We start from the raw sequence: 15804 nt of genomic DNA on the forward strand, positions 1-15804 counted from the left end.
GGGTGTGGTTTCCCTTTCCCCGTTGTGTATGCTATCGGTTATCCTCTTTGGGGGCGTCATTTCCTGGGTCGGGGTGCGTCTCTGTCCGCTCTGCTCTTTTCTTCTTCCTCTTCTTTCTTTTCTTTTCCCTTTCTTTCTTCTCCTTCTCCTTCTTCTTCTTCCTCTTCTTCTTTCTTTCCTTCTTTTCTTTCTCTTCTTCTCTTCTCTTTCTTCTCTTCCTTTCTTCTTTCTCTTCCTTCCTCTTCTTTCTTTCTCTTTCTTCCTTTTCTTTCTTTTTCTTTTTTCTTCTTCTTTCCTTCTTCTTTCTTTCTCTTTCTTTTCTTCTTCTCCTCTCTCTTCTCTTTCTTTCTTTTCTCCTTTTCTTTCCTTTCTCTTTCTCTTCTCTTCTTCCTTTTTCTTTCTTTCTCTTCTTTTCTTCTTTCTTTCTTTCTTTTCCTTCTTCTTCTTTCTTTCTTTCTCTTCTTTCTCTTTCTTCTTTTCTTCTTTCTCTTCTTTCTTTCTTCTCTTTCTTTCTTCTTTCTTTTCTTTCTTCTTCTTCTTTCTCTTTCTTCTTCTTTCTCTTTCTTCTTCTTCTTCTTTCTCTTCTTCTCTTTCTTCTTTCTTTCTTCTTCCTTTCTTTCTTCTTTCTTCTTTTCTTCTTTTCTTTCTTTCTTCTCTTTCTTTCTCTTCTTCTTTCCTTCTTTTCTTCTCTTTTTCTTTCTTTCTTCTTTCTTCTTCTTTTCTTTCTCTTTCTTTCTTCTTCTTTCTCTTTTCTTTCTTTCTTCTCTTTCTTCTTCTTTCTTTCTCTTCTTTCTTTTCTTCTTCTTCTTTCTTTCTTCTTCTCTTCTTTCTTCTTTTCTTTCTTCTTTCTTCTTTCTTTCTCTTCTTTCTTCTTCTTCTCTTTCTTCTTTCTTTCTTCTTCTTCTTTCTCTTTCTTCTTCTCTTTCTTCTTTCTTTTCTTTCTTCTTTTCTTTCTTTTCTTCTTTCTTTTCTTTCTTCTTTCTTTTCTCTTTCTTCTTCTTTCTTCTCTTTCTTCTTTCTTCTTCTTTCTTTTCTTCTTTCTCTTCTTTCTTTCTTCTTTTCTTCTTTCTTTCTTTCTTCTTTCTTTCTTCTTCTTCTCTTCTTCTTTCTTCTCTTCTCTTTCTCTCCTTCTTCTTCTTCTCTTTTCTTTCTTCTCTTTCTTTTCTCCTTCTCTTCCTTCTTCTCTTTCTTTTCCTCTTCTTCCTCTTCTTTTCCTTCTTTCTTCCTTTCTTCTTAGTTCTTCTTTCCTTCCTTCTTTCTCTTCCTCTTCTTCCCTCCTTCTCTTCTCCTTTCTTCCCTCTTCTTCTTCCTCCTTCTTCTCCTTTCCTCTTCTTCTTTCCTCCTTTCTCCTCTTCTTCTCCTTCTCTTCTCTTCTCTTCCTTCTTCCTTTCTTCCCTCTCTTCTTTCTCTTCTCTTTCTTTCTTTCTCTTTCCTTTCCTCCTTCTCTCTTCTCTTCCTTCTTCTCTCTCTTCCTTCTCCTTCTTCCTTCTTCCTTCTTCTTTCTTTTCTTCCTTCTCTTCTTCCTTTCTCTTCCTCTCCTTCTTCTTCTTCCTCCTTCTTCCTTCTTTCCTCTTCTTTCTTCTTTCCTTCCTTTTCGCTCTTCCCCCCTCTCCTCCCCTCCTTCCCCCTCTCCTCCTTCTCCCTCCCATCTCGCTTCTCCTTCCTTCTCCTTCCTCCTCCTTCTCCCTCCCTCCTCCGCCCTCCCCTCCGCTTCCACTCACTCAAAACCCTGCCAACCAAGACATCAACCGTGCGAACCTGACCTTTTCCATCCTTCTCTTTCCCTCTCTTTTTTTTCTATTCTATTCCTTTCATAACTCAACCCTGGAGAACCTTTCTTTTTCGTCTCTTTTTCTTCCCCGTTTCTTTCTCTTTTTCTCCCTTTTTCTATTCTTTTCTTCTTGTTTCTTTCCTTCCTTCTCGTGTTCCCTATATTTCCTCCCCTCCCCTTGCCCTGGGACATAATAACCCCTGAATAACAAAACAAAAAGACCCCGGGACAACAACTCCTAGTAGGAGTTAATTTAGGAAATATATTATAAGATTTAAAAATTTTTTACTTTAAGTCTTACCTTCCTTAATAAAGCGAAAGAAAAACCCTTAAATATTTAGTAAAAACTTAAACTCTCCTTTTAATCCATTCCCCTTAAATACTATATAGAAGATAGCCCATGTGTATAAATCCCCCCCCCTTTCCTCCCTATCCTTTCTTCTCTTGGCTCCCTTCCCTCTCCTCTGAATCCTCTCCTTTGTTCCCTCCCTGCCCTCCTCTTCTGCGCTTCCCCTCTTTTCCCTTTTTCCTTCACTTCCCCCGTCTCTTTCTCCCTTCCTTCCTCCTATCCCTCCCCGTCCTTCACTACGCTCCTCCCCATCTTTTCCTCCCTTACCCATCCCCCCCAGAGCGCTCCGGTCCATGCCTTTCTCCCCTCCCTCCCTCCCTTCTTCTTTCCTCCCCCCCTCCCCTCCGTCCCCCCCTTATCGCCGTTCATCCTCTTCTCCTCTTCCTTCTCCCTCCCTTTTTCTCCGTCTTCCTCTCTCTCCTCGCCACTCTCCTCCCTCCTGCTCCCCCCGCGCCGATTCCGTCCTTCCTCATCCCTGTTGTCTCCTTCCTCCCCCCTCCCCTCTCCTCCTTCTTTTCTTCTCTGTCCCGCTCCCTCCTCTGCGCTCTCCTCCTCCTGTCCCCCTTTCCCCTCCCCCCCCCACCCCCCCCCTTTTCCCCCTTCCTTCTTCTTCCTGCTCTCTCCCCTCTTTCTTTCCGCCTTTCTTTCTCCTTTTTCCCTCCTTTTCCTTTGCTTTCGCTTCCATATCCCTCCTTCCTCCTTTCGTCTCCTCGCTACGCTCCCCCCCCCTCCTCCTCCTCCTTCTTCTCCTTCCATTTCCTTTTTCCTCTTTCATTTTCCCTCCTTTCCTCTCCTCCTCCCCTCCTCCCCCCCACCCTCCGCTCCTCCTTTTCACAGATTCCTCCCTCCTTCTCTCCTTCGTTTTTTATTTCCCCCTTTCCTTCCCCTTTGAAGGAAACCCAACCAGGTAACCCTCCTCATCCTCCCCTCTCTCCGACCACGACCCTTGCTACCTGCCTCCCCTTCCCAAAACCCCTTCTCCCTCCCGACCCTCTCCCTCCCCCGAAAACCCCTACCGACGCAAGAACCCTCCCTCCGACCGTACTCCCTCTAAAGCAGACCTCTCCCCTCCTTCTCGCTCCCCTCCTCACCCCGAACCCCCTCCCCTCTCTTCCCCTCCTCTCCCCCCCCTCCCTCCCTTCCCCTCCGAAAAACCCCTGGAGACATACAACACACAACAAACAACAACAAACATCACAAAAAGCCGCTCTGGACTACCCTCTGCGCCGCTCTAGACCCCTCCTTCTCCTCTCTTCATCTCTCTCTCTGACCTCTCTCTCTCCCTCTCTTCTCTCTCTCTCTAAAAAAAAAAAAACAAGACATCAAACACTCAAAAAACAAAACCCCAACTACCTGACAACAAAAAGTGACCAAACACCCAACCATACCCACAAAAAACAAACAGCCCTCTTCTTCCTGCTCCTCTCTCTCTCTGCCATCTCTACTCTTTCCTCCATCTCTTTCTGATCACCTTCTACTTCCTTCTGAACTCTTCTCTTGACCTGACGCTCTGCATTCTTTCTCTGAACTCTTCCTTTCTCTTCTCTGCTCGTGGATCTCCGTCTCTCTCCTCTCTTCATTTTCTCTCTCTTCTTGTCCTCTTCTGAAGGGTCTCTCCTCTTCTCTGCTCTGACCCCCGGGACAGCCCCTCTGACCCCTGTGACAGCCCCTCCGACCCTTGTGACAGCCCCTCCGACCCTTGTGACAGCCCCTCCATCCCTGTGACAGCATCTCCGACCCCCGGGACAGCCTCTCCGACCCCCGAGGCAGTCCCTCCGACTCCTGGTACATCCCCCCCCATGGCTTTCCACTCCCCCAGTCCAGGCTCCGTTCACGCTGGGTACCAAACTCGTGCTGCCCATCGCTGCTCTCTGTGCATCCTAACAGATCCCAACCGGGTACAGGACCGCCTCCCGCCCCCCCTAGGCAGACGCTGGGGCCTGGTGGCTTTGCTTCCCAGGGGTGGGCACCTCTGCTAGGGGGTTCGCTGGCAGCTGCCACAAGCTCCTCTCCTCCTCCTCCTCCTCCGGGGCTGAGCTGGGGGGGTGGGGAAGGGAAGGCTTCGGGAGCTGGTGCAGCCTGATGCTGCTCCGGCTGCTGATGCCACCCTCGGTGCAGGGGCAGGAGGGCAGCAGGAGGGCTTCTGCCCACGGCTGGGCTGCTCCTCTCCTCCTCCACGCCCATCCTCATCCTCCCCGCGAGCAGCCGCGCCCGGCGGTGGCGGCGGAGTGCTCGGGGGATGGATGGCAGGTGGGGAAGCAGGCAGGCAGGCAGGCGGGGAGAGGTTTTCCCATCAGCTCCGCCAGCCCTGAAGAACCTGATGCAATAAGTCGGGGGGGGGGGGGGGGGGAGTAACCCTAATCTAGGCTGGGTGAAAGCCAGCGGGGCTGGAGGACTCGGTGGGCAAACGCAGCATGCCGGGGCTGGTCACCACCAGGAGGGTGGAAGAGGAGAGATAGGGAAGGGAGTGGAGAGCAGAGGTTGGATGGCAGAAACATCTCCAGAGGGCTGGGTCCCTGCTGCTGACTCCCCGGGAGCCTGAGGTGCTCTTCGGGGAGGAATCGGGAGGATCCCTGCGAACCTAAGAGCTCCATCCAGGCTTGAAGCCTCTTGGAGATGCATTTGAAGCCTTGCTGGAGAAGCTGGAGACCGAATCGGGCTGGGGTGAGCGGAGCCCAGGGGTGCTCCGTCCTGGTCGTGCCCGGTTCTGATCCTGCTCCTCCACCTCCAGCCGGCTGGGAGCTTTCCCGCTGCTGCGTGGTGGCACTGAGGGGGCACAGGATGGTTTGTGCCGGGCCGGATACCACATCCCGTTGAAGCAGGAGCAGGGAGCAGAGCAAGGGGGGAGGAGGAGGAGGAAGGCTCGGGAACAAAAGCCTGGGGCGGGTGGAAAGGATTTGTTTTGAAGAAGTGAGTCAGTGGAGGATGTTTTGCTGGAGCAGCCTCGGGGAAACGCTGCCTCTGCTTTGCTCTCAGCTGCCTGGTAGCCTGGGATACAGATCTGCTGCTGGGGCACGGGCTCGGTCCTTTGCTCTTGCCTCCGGAGCACCCTGGCTGGAATAAGTGGAGGGAAGGCATCTGGTGAGGCTTCCAGGTGCCCCCAGAACTGCACCCACCTGTGCTGTAGGCAGCCCCTAGCACTTGCCTGGGGCAGAGAAGGCAGCCCTGGAGACCCCAGCTGGGCTGTGCTGCAGGCTGCTTCTGCTGGCACCGCTGGGCTGTGCCCCACTGTCGCCAGCCCCTGCTTGGGCACAGCCTGTGCCCCGTGAAGGGGTGGCAGCCATCCTGCTGCACCCACGTGAGGGTGGGCAGTGTCAGACGACCACCAGTGATGAAGGTACTTCTCCCTCCCCACTGCCTTTCTGAGCTCCATCTAAAGAGGGGCTTAGAATCACAGAGCTGTCAGGGCTGGAAGGGAGCTCAAGGCTCAGCCAGTCCCAACCCCCCTGCCATGGGCAGGGACACCTCACACCACAGCAGGTTGCTCACAGCCACCTCCAGCCTGGCTGCAAAAACCTCCAGGCAGGAGGCTTCCACCACCTCCCTGGGCAACCTCTGCCAGGATCTCACCACCCTCCTGGGCAAGAATTTCTTCCTAACATCCAATCTCAATCTCCCCACTTCTACTTTTGCTCCATCCCCCCCACTCCTATCAGTCCCTCACACCCTCCAAAGTCCCTCCCCAGCTTTCTTGGAGTCCCCTTCAGATCCTGCAAGGCCACCAGAAGGTCTCCTGGGAGCCTTCTCCTCTCCAAACTGAAGATGTGTGTCAGCACATCTTGCCCTGGGGACATCCTCGTCCCCTCTCTGGGATCTGCACTGGTGGATGGCAAGAAGCTGGTGCAATGCTCTGGGGGGCTGAGGGGACCACAGTGCCTGACATGTTCCAGTGAGCTAAAACCATTTTGGGCTTTGGCCACCAGAGCTGAGCTGTAGGTTGAAGATGCTCTTTGCCTTGGGTGGGTGGGTGGGTGATCTGTCAGCTGTGCAGCCCTCAGCTGTGCAGCCCCCAGCAGTCCCTCTCCTCTCCTCTCCTCCCCTCCCCTCCCCTCCTCTCCCCTCCCCTCCCCTCTCCTTTCCCCTCCCCTCCCCTCCCCTCCCCTCTCCCCTCCCCTCCCCTCCCCTCCCCTCCCCTCCCCTCCCCTCCCCTCCCCTCCCCTCCCCTCCCCTCCCCTCCCTTCCCCTCCCCTCCCCTCCCCTCCCCTCCCCTCCCCTCCCCTCCCCTCCCCTCCCCTCTCCTCCCCTCTCCCCTGCCCCCCTCTCCCCTCCCCTCCCCTCCCCCCCTCTCCCCTCCCCTTCTCTCCCCTCCCCGAGCTCGGGTTCCATGGTGCTGGAGCATCTCCTGGGGGGTCTGAGGGAGGGATCTGTCAGCTGTTGCAGCCCCCCAGCAGTCTCCACCTCTGCTCTTCTTCCACTGATCCTCCACCCTCACCCCAGAGCTGAGGTTCCATGGTGCTGGGAGCAGCCCCCAGCAGCTCTCCCAGTCTGCCCAGTAGCATACTGGGATTGCATCAGCTTTTAGCAGGGCCAGTGAGGGCTGTGTGAAGCCTCTGGCAGGAACAGCTTCCCTTGCTCCAGTTCCACCCAGTGGAAAGAGTTTTTTCCCCTCCCCTGTCTGGGCTGGGAAGCTGCGGCCGGGGGAGCGCTGGCCAGCGGCTGCCGGCGGCTCTGAATCAGAGCTTGTTCTGGGGCAGCTGCTTGGCCAGCCCCGATGGGAGGGGGACAAAAACCCAGCCCTGGCAGTCTCCTGTCCGGCTCCAGGGCTGCGAGCCCTCATAAGGAACTCTTTATGTCAGACCTTGGCTTGTGGCTCCGAGGTGGGGGTCTGGGGGAAAGGTAAATTTGGGGTGGGGTGGGAAGAGCAGCCAGGGGGTTTGAAATGATGATCCTGGCAGGCTGGGGGGGGGAAGGGGAAAGAAAGAATTGAATGTTTCCCCTCCCCCCCCCCCCCGAAAAATAAACCCCAAACCCCAATAATCTTTGCAACCTCCCGAAAAGCTGTGCTGAGGGAGCTGACTCATCACTTTTAGCCTGCTTTGGCTCCGTTTTCCTGGCAGCTCCTTTGGATCACAGGAGCAGTGGGGAAGGAAGGAGGGGGGGAAGCAATTCCTGGGAATTGAAGTGAGTTGGGAGATCAAATACCAAAAAAAAAAAACCCACCAGTGCAGTGGTCACCCAGGAGGGCTCCCCACGTTTGATTTGCCTCCTGGGGCTGAGGCTTTGGCTGCTGCCAGATGTTTTCTTCTTCTGCCTGTGGCCAGCAGGAAAAAGCTGGTGGCTAAAAAATCATCCCCTGCCCACCCCCCAGCCCTGGATTTTCCATCATCAGGTGGTTCCAGAGGCTGAGGATGCAGGAAGCAACATCAAGCATCAGAGAGTCAGAGAATTGTCAGGGTTGGAAGGGAGCTCAAGGCTCAGCCAGTTCCAACCAACCCCCCCTGCTGCCAGTCCTCAGGCTGGGCAGTCAGGGACTGGTTGTGGAGAGGGCAGAGTCCAGGGGGCAGCGAAGGAGGCTGCTAGGAGCTGGTGGTGGGGAAGGTTGGGTCAGGGCAGCTGCAGGCAGCCAGCAGCAGCTGATTGGAAGATCCTGCAGGAGCTCTTTGCAGACCTTGGTCCTTCCTCCTCACCACATCTCCTGAGTGTGAGCTCCAGCTGCTGAGTTTGGTAACATGAGAGGGAACTGCTGGGGCTCAGCAGCTGGCACCTCACAGGTGAGGAAGGTAATTCCTGTAGATCTTCAGTTTGGAGAGGAGGGGAGCAGAGGGCTCATGGTGTGGGCAGTGGAGTCACAGTCACAGAGCTGTCAGGGTTGGAAGGGAGCTCAAGGCTCAGCCAGCTCCAACCCCCTGCCATGGGCAGGGACACCTCACACCACAGCAGGTTGCTCACAGCCACCTCCAGCCTGGCTGCAAAAACCTCCAGGCAGGAGGCTTCCACCACCTCCCTGGGCAACCTCTGCCAGGCTCTCACCACCCTCCTGGGCAAGAATTTCTTCCTCACATCCAATCTCAATCTCCCCACTTCTACTTTTGCTCCATCCCCCCCACTCCTATCACTCCCTCACACCCTCCAAAGTCCCTCCCCAGCTTTCTTGGAGCCCCCTTCAGATCCTGCAAGGCCACCAGAAGGTCTCCTGGGAGCCTTCTCCTCTCCAGCCTGCACAACCCCAACTCTCTCAGGCTGTCCTCAGAGCAGAGCAGCTCCAGCCCTCTGCTCCTCCTCGTGACCCTTCTCTGGACACCTTCCAGCCCCTCCAGAGCCTTCCTGGAACTGGACCCAGAGCTCCAGGTGTGGTCTCAGCAGAGTGGAGCAGAGGGGCAGAATCCACTCCCTGGCCCTGCTGGCCACACTTCTGCTGCAGCCCAGGCTCTGCTTGGCTCTCTGGGCTGCAAGTGCTGACTGCTGGCTCCTCCAGCAGGAGGCCATGCAGCATGCACAGGGCTTATGGCAAGCAGCAAATCTGCAGAGGACACCAAGCTGAGTGGTGAGGTTGGCAAGACTGAAGGACAAGATCCATCCAGAGGGTCCTGGACAGGCTGCAGAGGTGGCTGAGGAGAACCTCAGGAGGTTCAACAAGGCCAAGTGCAAGGTCCTGCAGCTGGGTCAGGACAGCCCTGGATATCAATGCAGGCTGGGGGTGAGGAGACTGAGAGCAGCCCTGCAGAGAAGGAGCTGGGGGTGCTGGGGGGGAGAAGCTGGACAGGAGCCAGCAATGGGCACTGGCAGCACAGAAGGCCAAGGGCAGCCTGGGCTGCATCCAAAGCAGTGTGGCCAGAGCTGGAGAGAGAGGATCCTGCCCCTCTGCTCTGCTCTGGGGAGACCTCACCTGCAGGGCTAGGGCCAAATATGAGACCCCAGCACAAAGAGGTCCTGGAGCTGATGGAGAGGGTCCAGAGGAGGCCACAGAGATGATCAGAGGCTGCAGAACCTCCCTGTGGGGCCAGGCTGGGAGAGTTGGGGCTGTGCAGCCTGCAGAAGAGAAGGCTGCAGGGAGAGCTGAGAGCTGCAGCTGAAGCTCTGCAGGGGAGCTGCAGGCAGGCTGGGGAGGGACTGTTCAGAAGGGGCTGTGGGGATAGGCCCAGGGGCAATGGTTTGGAAGTGGAGCAGGGCAGAGTTAGGTTGGAGCTCAGGAGGAAGTTGTGCCCAGGGAGGCTGGGCAGACACTGGCACAGGTTGCCCAGGGAGGTGCTGGAGGCTCCATCCCTGGAGCCATTCAAGCTCAGCCTGGCTGTGTCCCTGGGCAGCCTGCTGCAGCTGGAGGTGTCCCTGCTGCCTGCAGGGGGTTGGGCAGGATGCCCTTGGAGGGTCCCTTCCAGCCCAGTGTAATCTGGGAATCAATGGGCACAGGGCATGCAACAGGCATGGGACATGCAGTGAGCACAGGGCAGGCAGCAGTGGCAGGGCAGGCAGCAACTTTAGAGCATGCAGTGGCCCAGGGCATGCAGTGAGTGCAGGGTGGGCAGTGGGCAGAGGGCATGCAGCAGGTGCAAGGTATGCAACAGGGATGGGACATGAAGCAGGTGCAGGGCATGCAGTGACTGCAGGGAATGCAACATGTGCAGGGCATGCAGCAGGCACAGAACCTACAGCAAGTACAGGGTATGCAGTGACTGCAGGGCATGCAACAGGGACAGGACATGCAGTGACTGCAGGGAACCCAACAGGCACAGGATATGCAACAGGTGCAAGCAGTGCAGTAGGCGCAGTGTGTGCAACAGGTGCAGGGCATGCAGCAGGCGCAGTGCATGCAACAGGTGCAGGACATGCAGCAACTACAGGGTATGCAGTGACTGCAGGGCATGCAACAGGCACAGGGCATGCAACAGGTGCAGTAGTCCCATCAAGGCTGTGCTCTGCCTCCCGCAGCCCTCCCTCCCCCCCCCCCCGCGGTGCAGCTGTTGGCAGCAGCTGGCAGAGCTAATCAAACTTCGTGGAAATACTTTCGTCGCTGTTGGTTTTTTTCTCTCTTGTTTTCCGCTTTCCCGAGCGCGCTCCCGAGGCGCCAGGACCGCGCCCGCAGCCCCCGGGGCAGCCTTGGTGCTGCCTGCCTCGGGCTGCAGCCTGCCTCGGGGCGCTGCCTGCCTCGGGGTGCTGCCTGCCTCGGGGTGCAGCCTGCCTCGGGGTGCTGCCTGCCTCGGGGTGCTTCCTCCCTCGGGGTGCTGCCTGCCTCGGGGTGCTTCCTCCCTCGAGGCGCTGCCTGCCTCGGGGTGCTTCCTCCCTCGGGGTGCTGCAGTCTGCCTCGGGGTGCTGCCTGCCTCGGGGTGCTTCCTCCCTCGGGGCGCTGCCTCCCTCGGGGTGCTTCCTCCCTCGAGGCGCTGCCTGCCTCGGGGTGCTTCCTCCCTCGGGGTGCTGCAGTCTGCCTCGGGGTGCTGCCTGCCTCGGGGTGCTTCCTCCCTCGGGGCGCTGCCTCCCTCGGGGTGCTGCCTGCCTCGGGGTGCTTCCTCCCTCGAGGCGCTGCCTGCCTCGGGGTGCTTCCTCCCTCGGGGTGCTGCAGTCTGCCTCGGGGTGCTTCCTCCCTCGGGGTGCTTCCTCCCTCGGGGTGCTGCCTCCCTCGGGGTGCTGCCTGCCTCGGGTCGCTTCCTCCCTCGGGTCGCTTCCTCCCTCGGGGTGCTTCCTGCCTCGGGGTGCTTCCTCCCTCGGAGTGCTGCCTGCCTCGGGGTGCTTCCTCCCTCGGGGTGCTTCCTCCCGCGGGGTGCTGCCTGCCTCCCGCGGGGTGTGTCACGGGCGGGCGTGGAGCTGCCGTGGGCTGCGCCGCTGCCGACTTTTGCTTTCGTTTGCCGGGGCTGGAGCCCTCCGGCGGAGGGCTGCGGAGCCTTCCCCTGCCGCTGGCGGCGCCGGGGCCTTATCCTCGTCTGCTCCTGGGGCTCCCGACCACCACCCACCCCCTCCGCCCCGGCCCCGGTGAGTGGCTTTGGGGACTTCGGGGACAGTCTAGGGACGTTGCCGAACTTCGTCTGGAGAGAGCCTTGCGAGCAAATCCTGCTGCCCTCTGCCCCCCTCCCCCACCCCCTGCGTAAGTGCAGGGCAGTCGCTGCCCGAGGGCACCGGCACGGTGGCAGCCGGTGGCAGCGGGGGGCTGCCTGCCCTCCCCCTTCGGGGGGCGTGTGGAGGTGTTTGGGGTCCCTGGCACCGCCGTGGCTTGCTGGCAGCTCCGCTGGTGGAGTCTGCGTGGGTCTGCGAAGACGTGGGTCCCGTCCCGGAGCAGTGGCCAGGTAGTGCCTGTGGCCATGCGGTTGTGGGGGAGGGGAGGAGGGAGGAGCTGGCTGGGCTGCACCCCGGAGGGACCCTGGCACGGGAGCTGGACCCACTGCAGAGGCTCCTGCCTCTGCTGGTGCCCTCAGCCCGGGGGTTGGCAGCTGCCCTTAGCTACAGGGCACAGCAGCCCCAGGTCCCTCCGGGTGGTGCTTGGCTGGGGAGGGCAGGCAGAGGGGCAGGTGGCACCACAGGGGATGTAGGGGCACCCTTGGAGCTGGTGCTGTGAAGGGCAGGTTCAGATGGCACCACAGGGGTGTAGGGACACCATTGGAGCTGGTGCTGTGGAGGGCAGCCAGAGGGGAAGGTGGCACCCCAGGGGGTGTAGGGGCTATGTGGGAGTAGAGAGCAGGGCTGCAGCAGGAAGAGTGGGTGCAGACCAAGGTGGGAGAGAGGGACAGAAAGCAGGGAGAGAGGGACACAGAGCAGGGAGAGAGGGACACGGAGCAGGGAGAGAGGGACACAGAGCAGGGAGAGAGGGACGCGGAGCAGGGAGAGAGGGACAGAGAGCAGGGAGAGAGGGACAGGGAGCTGAGAGAGAGGGACAGAGAGCAGGGAGAGAGGGACACAGAGCAGGGAGAGAGGGACAGGGAGCTGGGAGAGAGGGACACAGAGCAGGGAGAGAGGGACATGGAGCAGGGAGAGAGGGACAGAGAGCAAGGAGAGAGGGACATGGAGCAGGGAGAGAGGGACAGAAAGCAGGGAGAGAGGGACACAGAGCAGGGAGAGAGGGACGCGGAGCAGGGAGAGAGGGACAGAGAGCAGGGAGAGAGGGACACGGAGCAGGGAGAGAGGGACAGGGAGCTGGGAGAGAGGACAGAGCAGGGAAAGAGGGACAGAGAGCAGAGAGAGGGACAGAGCAGGGAGAGAGGACAGAGAGCAGGGAGAGAGGGACAGAGAGCAGGGAGAGAAGGACACAGAGCAGGGAGAGGACACAGAGCAGGGAGAGAGGGACAGAGAGCAGGGAGAGAGGACACAGAGCAGGGAAAGAGGGACAGAGAGCAGAGAGAGAGGACACAGAGCAGGGAAAGAGGGATACAGAGCAAGGAAAGAGGGCCAGAGCACAGAGCTGTGGGAGGCTCTGCCCCAGGAGGAGGTGTGTAGGAACCAGGGCACCAGATGCCCTCATCCTCTCCAGCCAAGGTGGGCTGGCTGTGTGGCACAGCTGGGCTGGGGGCCCTGGTGCCTGGAGAGCAGCTGAAGCTTTGCCGAGTGCTGCTGGCAGTGATGCAGGGGCACAGGGGAGCTCTGCCAGAGCCATCCAAACTGATGTCACCTAATCCCTTGTCTCCTGAGGGCCTTCTGTGCTGGCACAGCACCTGGGGCACCAGGGAGCCCTGAGCCAATGTTGTATGGAGGGCAAAGTGTCCCTGGTCAGCACACAAGGTGCTGGGGGGGTCCAGCTCTGCCTCTAGCACAAGAAGGACCTGGAGCTGCTGGAGAGGCTCCAGAGGAGGCCACAGAGGTGAGCAGAGGCTGCAGAACCTCCCCTGTGGGGCCAGGCTGGGAGAGTTGGGGCTGTGCAGCCTGCAGAAGAGAAGGCTCCAGGGAGACCTCAGAGCAACCTTCCAGGACCTGAAGGGCTCCAGGAGAGCTGGGGAGGGACTTTGGCCAAGGGCTGGCAGTGCCAGGATGAGGGACAATGGCTTGGAGCTGGGAGAGGGGAGAGTGAGAGTAGAGAGGAGGAAGAAATTGTCAGCGAGGGTGGGAGCCACTGGCACAGGTTGCCCAGGGAGGCTGTGGCTGCCCCCTGCCTGGAGGTGTTCAGGACCAGGCTGGATGAGGCTCCATCCTCCTGACCCCCACCCCTCAGGTATTCACAGACCTTGATCAGATCCCTCTCAGCCTTCTCCCCCCCAGACTGAACACCCCCATGGCTCTCAGCCTTTCTCCACAGCAGAGATGTTCCAGGCCCTTCAGCATCCTCATAGCTCCCCCTGGTCTCTCTCCAGCAGATCCAGGCCTGTCCCTCTGGAACTGGGGAGCCCAGACCTGGACACAGCTTGTGGCCTAAGGCTTCAGCAGATCCAGGACCTCCTGCTGAGGAAGGAAAGGCAGGCAAAGAGCAGCTAAAGCACAGCACACTGCAAAGATTCTCCTGGTTTCACACTTCTGGAAGCTGAACAACTCAGATCTCTGAACATGGAGAGTTGGCACTGCTCAAGGGGCAGAGTTGCCTGCAGAGCCCTCCAGTTGCTGTCCAGGGAGATCTGCTGGGCAGCATGTGACAGAGGAGATCCTGCCCCCTGCTCTGCTCTGCTCTGCTCAGACCCCACCTGCAGCACTGCCTCCAGTTCTGGGGCACAAGAAGGACCTGGAGCTGATGGAGAGGGTCCAGAGGAGGCCACAGAGATGATCAGAGGACTGCAGAAGCTCTGCTGTGGGGCCAGGCTGGGAGAGTTGGGGCTGTGCAGCCTGCAGAAGAGAAGGCTGCAGGGAGAGCTGAGAGCTGCAGCTGAAGCTCTGCAGGGGAGCTGCAGGCAGGCTGGGGAGGGACTGTTCAGAAGGGGCTGTGGGGATAGGCCCAGGGGCAATGGTTTGGAAGTGGAGCAGGGCAGAGTTAGGTTGGAGCTCAGGAGGAAGTTGTGCCCAGGGAGGCTGGGCAGACACTGGCACAGGTTGCCCAGGGAGGTGCTGGAGGCTCCATCCCTGGAGCCATTCAGGGTCAGCCTGGCTGTGTCCCTGGGCAGCCTGCTCCAGCTGGAGGTGTCCCTGCTGCCTGCAGGGGGTTGGGCAGGATGCCCTGGGAGGGTCCCTTCCAGCCCAGTGCCAGCTGTGACTCTGTGAGGTCTCAGTCACCAACCTGTTGGTGCTGAAGGCTCCCTGCTGGCCCTCACTCCACACAGCCACACTGCTGAGCTGGGGAGGAGCTGGGGAATGCTCAGGGAGGCTGTGGTGTCACAGGGGAAGCAGGACTGGCTTGGCTCCCACTCAAACCACAGGCAGTGGCAGAGCCTTCCAGGAGGTGCCCACACCTGGCTCTGCTTGCTCTGCTGCTTTGTGGGTTCCCTGGAGGAGTTCTGGGGCAGCCTCATCTCTTTTGGAGCCCACACCATGGAATCATAGAAGCATTGAGGTTGAAGGAGGCCTTTGAGGCCCTCAATCTCCAACCACACACCTGGAGCTCCCAGTCCCACCACTGCTGTGGGCCACCACCCCTCTGCCATGTCAACTCCAAGCTCTGGGCAGAGCTGGAGCTCAGTCCCATCTGTGCCTCCCATGCCTTCAGCCTTCCCTGTGGTGCAGGATGGAGAAGGTCCTCTGATGGGAGCAGGGACACAAGGTGCAGCCTGCAGGGCATTGCCCACTGCAAGCAGCCCCCCCCAGCCTCCCCAGCTCTCTGCTCACCCAGGGCAGGACCTCTGCTGGAGGGGGCAGCAGCAGGGTGCTGTGCAGATGTGCAGTGAGAAGGCAGTGAGGCTGCTCTTGAGCCCTGCTGCAGGCTGCTGGCTCCCAACAAACACAGCAGGGAAAGGTTGCTCAGGGCCTCCTCCAGCCTGGTCCTGAACACCTCCAGGCAGGGGGCAGCCACAGCCTCCCTGGGCAACCTGTGCCAGTGTCTCCCCACCCTCACTGACAACAATTTCTTCCTCCTCTCCATTCTCACTCTCCCCTCTGCCAGCTCCAAGCCATTGTCCCTCATCCTGGCACTCCCAGCCCTTGTCCCAAGTCCCTTCCCAGCTCTCCTGGACACCCTTCAGGTCCTGGAAGGTTGCTCTGAGGTCTCCCTGGAGCCTTCTCTTCTGCAGGCTGCACAGCCCCAACTCTCCCAGCCTGGCCCCACAGGGGAGGTTCTGCAGCCTCTGCTCACCTCTGTGACCTCCTCTGGAGCCTCTCCAGCAGCTCCAGGTCCTTCTTGTGCTGGGGGCACCAGAGCTGGAGGCAGTGCTGCAGGTGGGGTCTGAGCAGAGCAGAGCAGAGGGCAGAATCCCCTCCCTGTGCTGCTGCTCTCCCTGCTCTGGATGCAGCTCAGCACACAGCTGCCTGCTGGGCTGCCAGGGACCACTGCTGGCTCCTGGGCACTTTGTCACCCCCTGACCCCCCAAGGCCTTCTCCTGCAGGCTGCTCTCAGCTACTCCTCCCCCAGCCTGGCTCTGTGCTTGGCATTGCCCAGGTGGGGGTTGTGTCCATACAGACAGAGCAGATCCCAGCAGCTCTCTGCTCTGAGCTAGGCCTGGCCAGCAGTGGCCACTTCTGGTGGTGCCCATGGCTGTTGTGTCCCTGCAGTGCCAGGGGAGCTGGGCAGGCTGAGCCAGGGGCTGGAGCATGCAGGGAGGATGGTTTGCTGCCTGCCAGCCCTGGGAAAAAGGCCTTTTTCCACTGAGTCATTTTGCTGCCTCTGCTTTTTGTAAGGTCTGGGGGGGAAGGAGGGGGATGGAAAAAGCCAGCCCAGCTCTCCCTGCTGCAGCAGGATCAGGTCCATGCCAGCACA

At 58.8% G+C, this 15804-nt stretch overlaps 1 protein-coding gene across 1 annotated transcript; it reads right to left on the reverse strand.

The window, feature by feature from the left end:
* Positions 1-282: 282 nt before the first annotated feature.
* On the reverse strand, positions 283-11349 carry LOC128974325 (uncharacterized protein FLJ40521-like; the record flags this gene model as incomplete). The annotated part of the gene is made up of 5 exons (XM_054390894.1): positions 11170-11349; positions 10048-11074; positions 5118-5174; positions 4771-4886; positions 283-330 (listed from the first exon to the last, which is right to left on the reverse strand). Coding segments are annotated over exons 1-5 (1428 nt in total), but the record flags the coding sequence as incomplete, so codon positions are not given.
* Positions 11350-15804: the final 4455 nt, after the last annotated feature.

Source organism: Indicator indicator, chromosome 22 (assembly GCF_027791375.1).
Source record: "Indicator indicator isolate 239-I01 chromosome 22, UM_Iind_1.1, whole genome shotgun sequence".
Lineage (NCBI taxonomy): Eukaryota > Metazoa > Chordata > Aves > Piciformes > Indicatoridae > Indicator > Indicator indicator.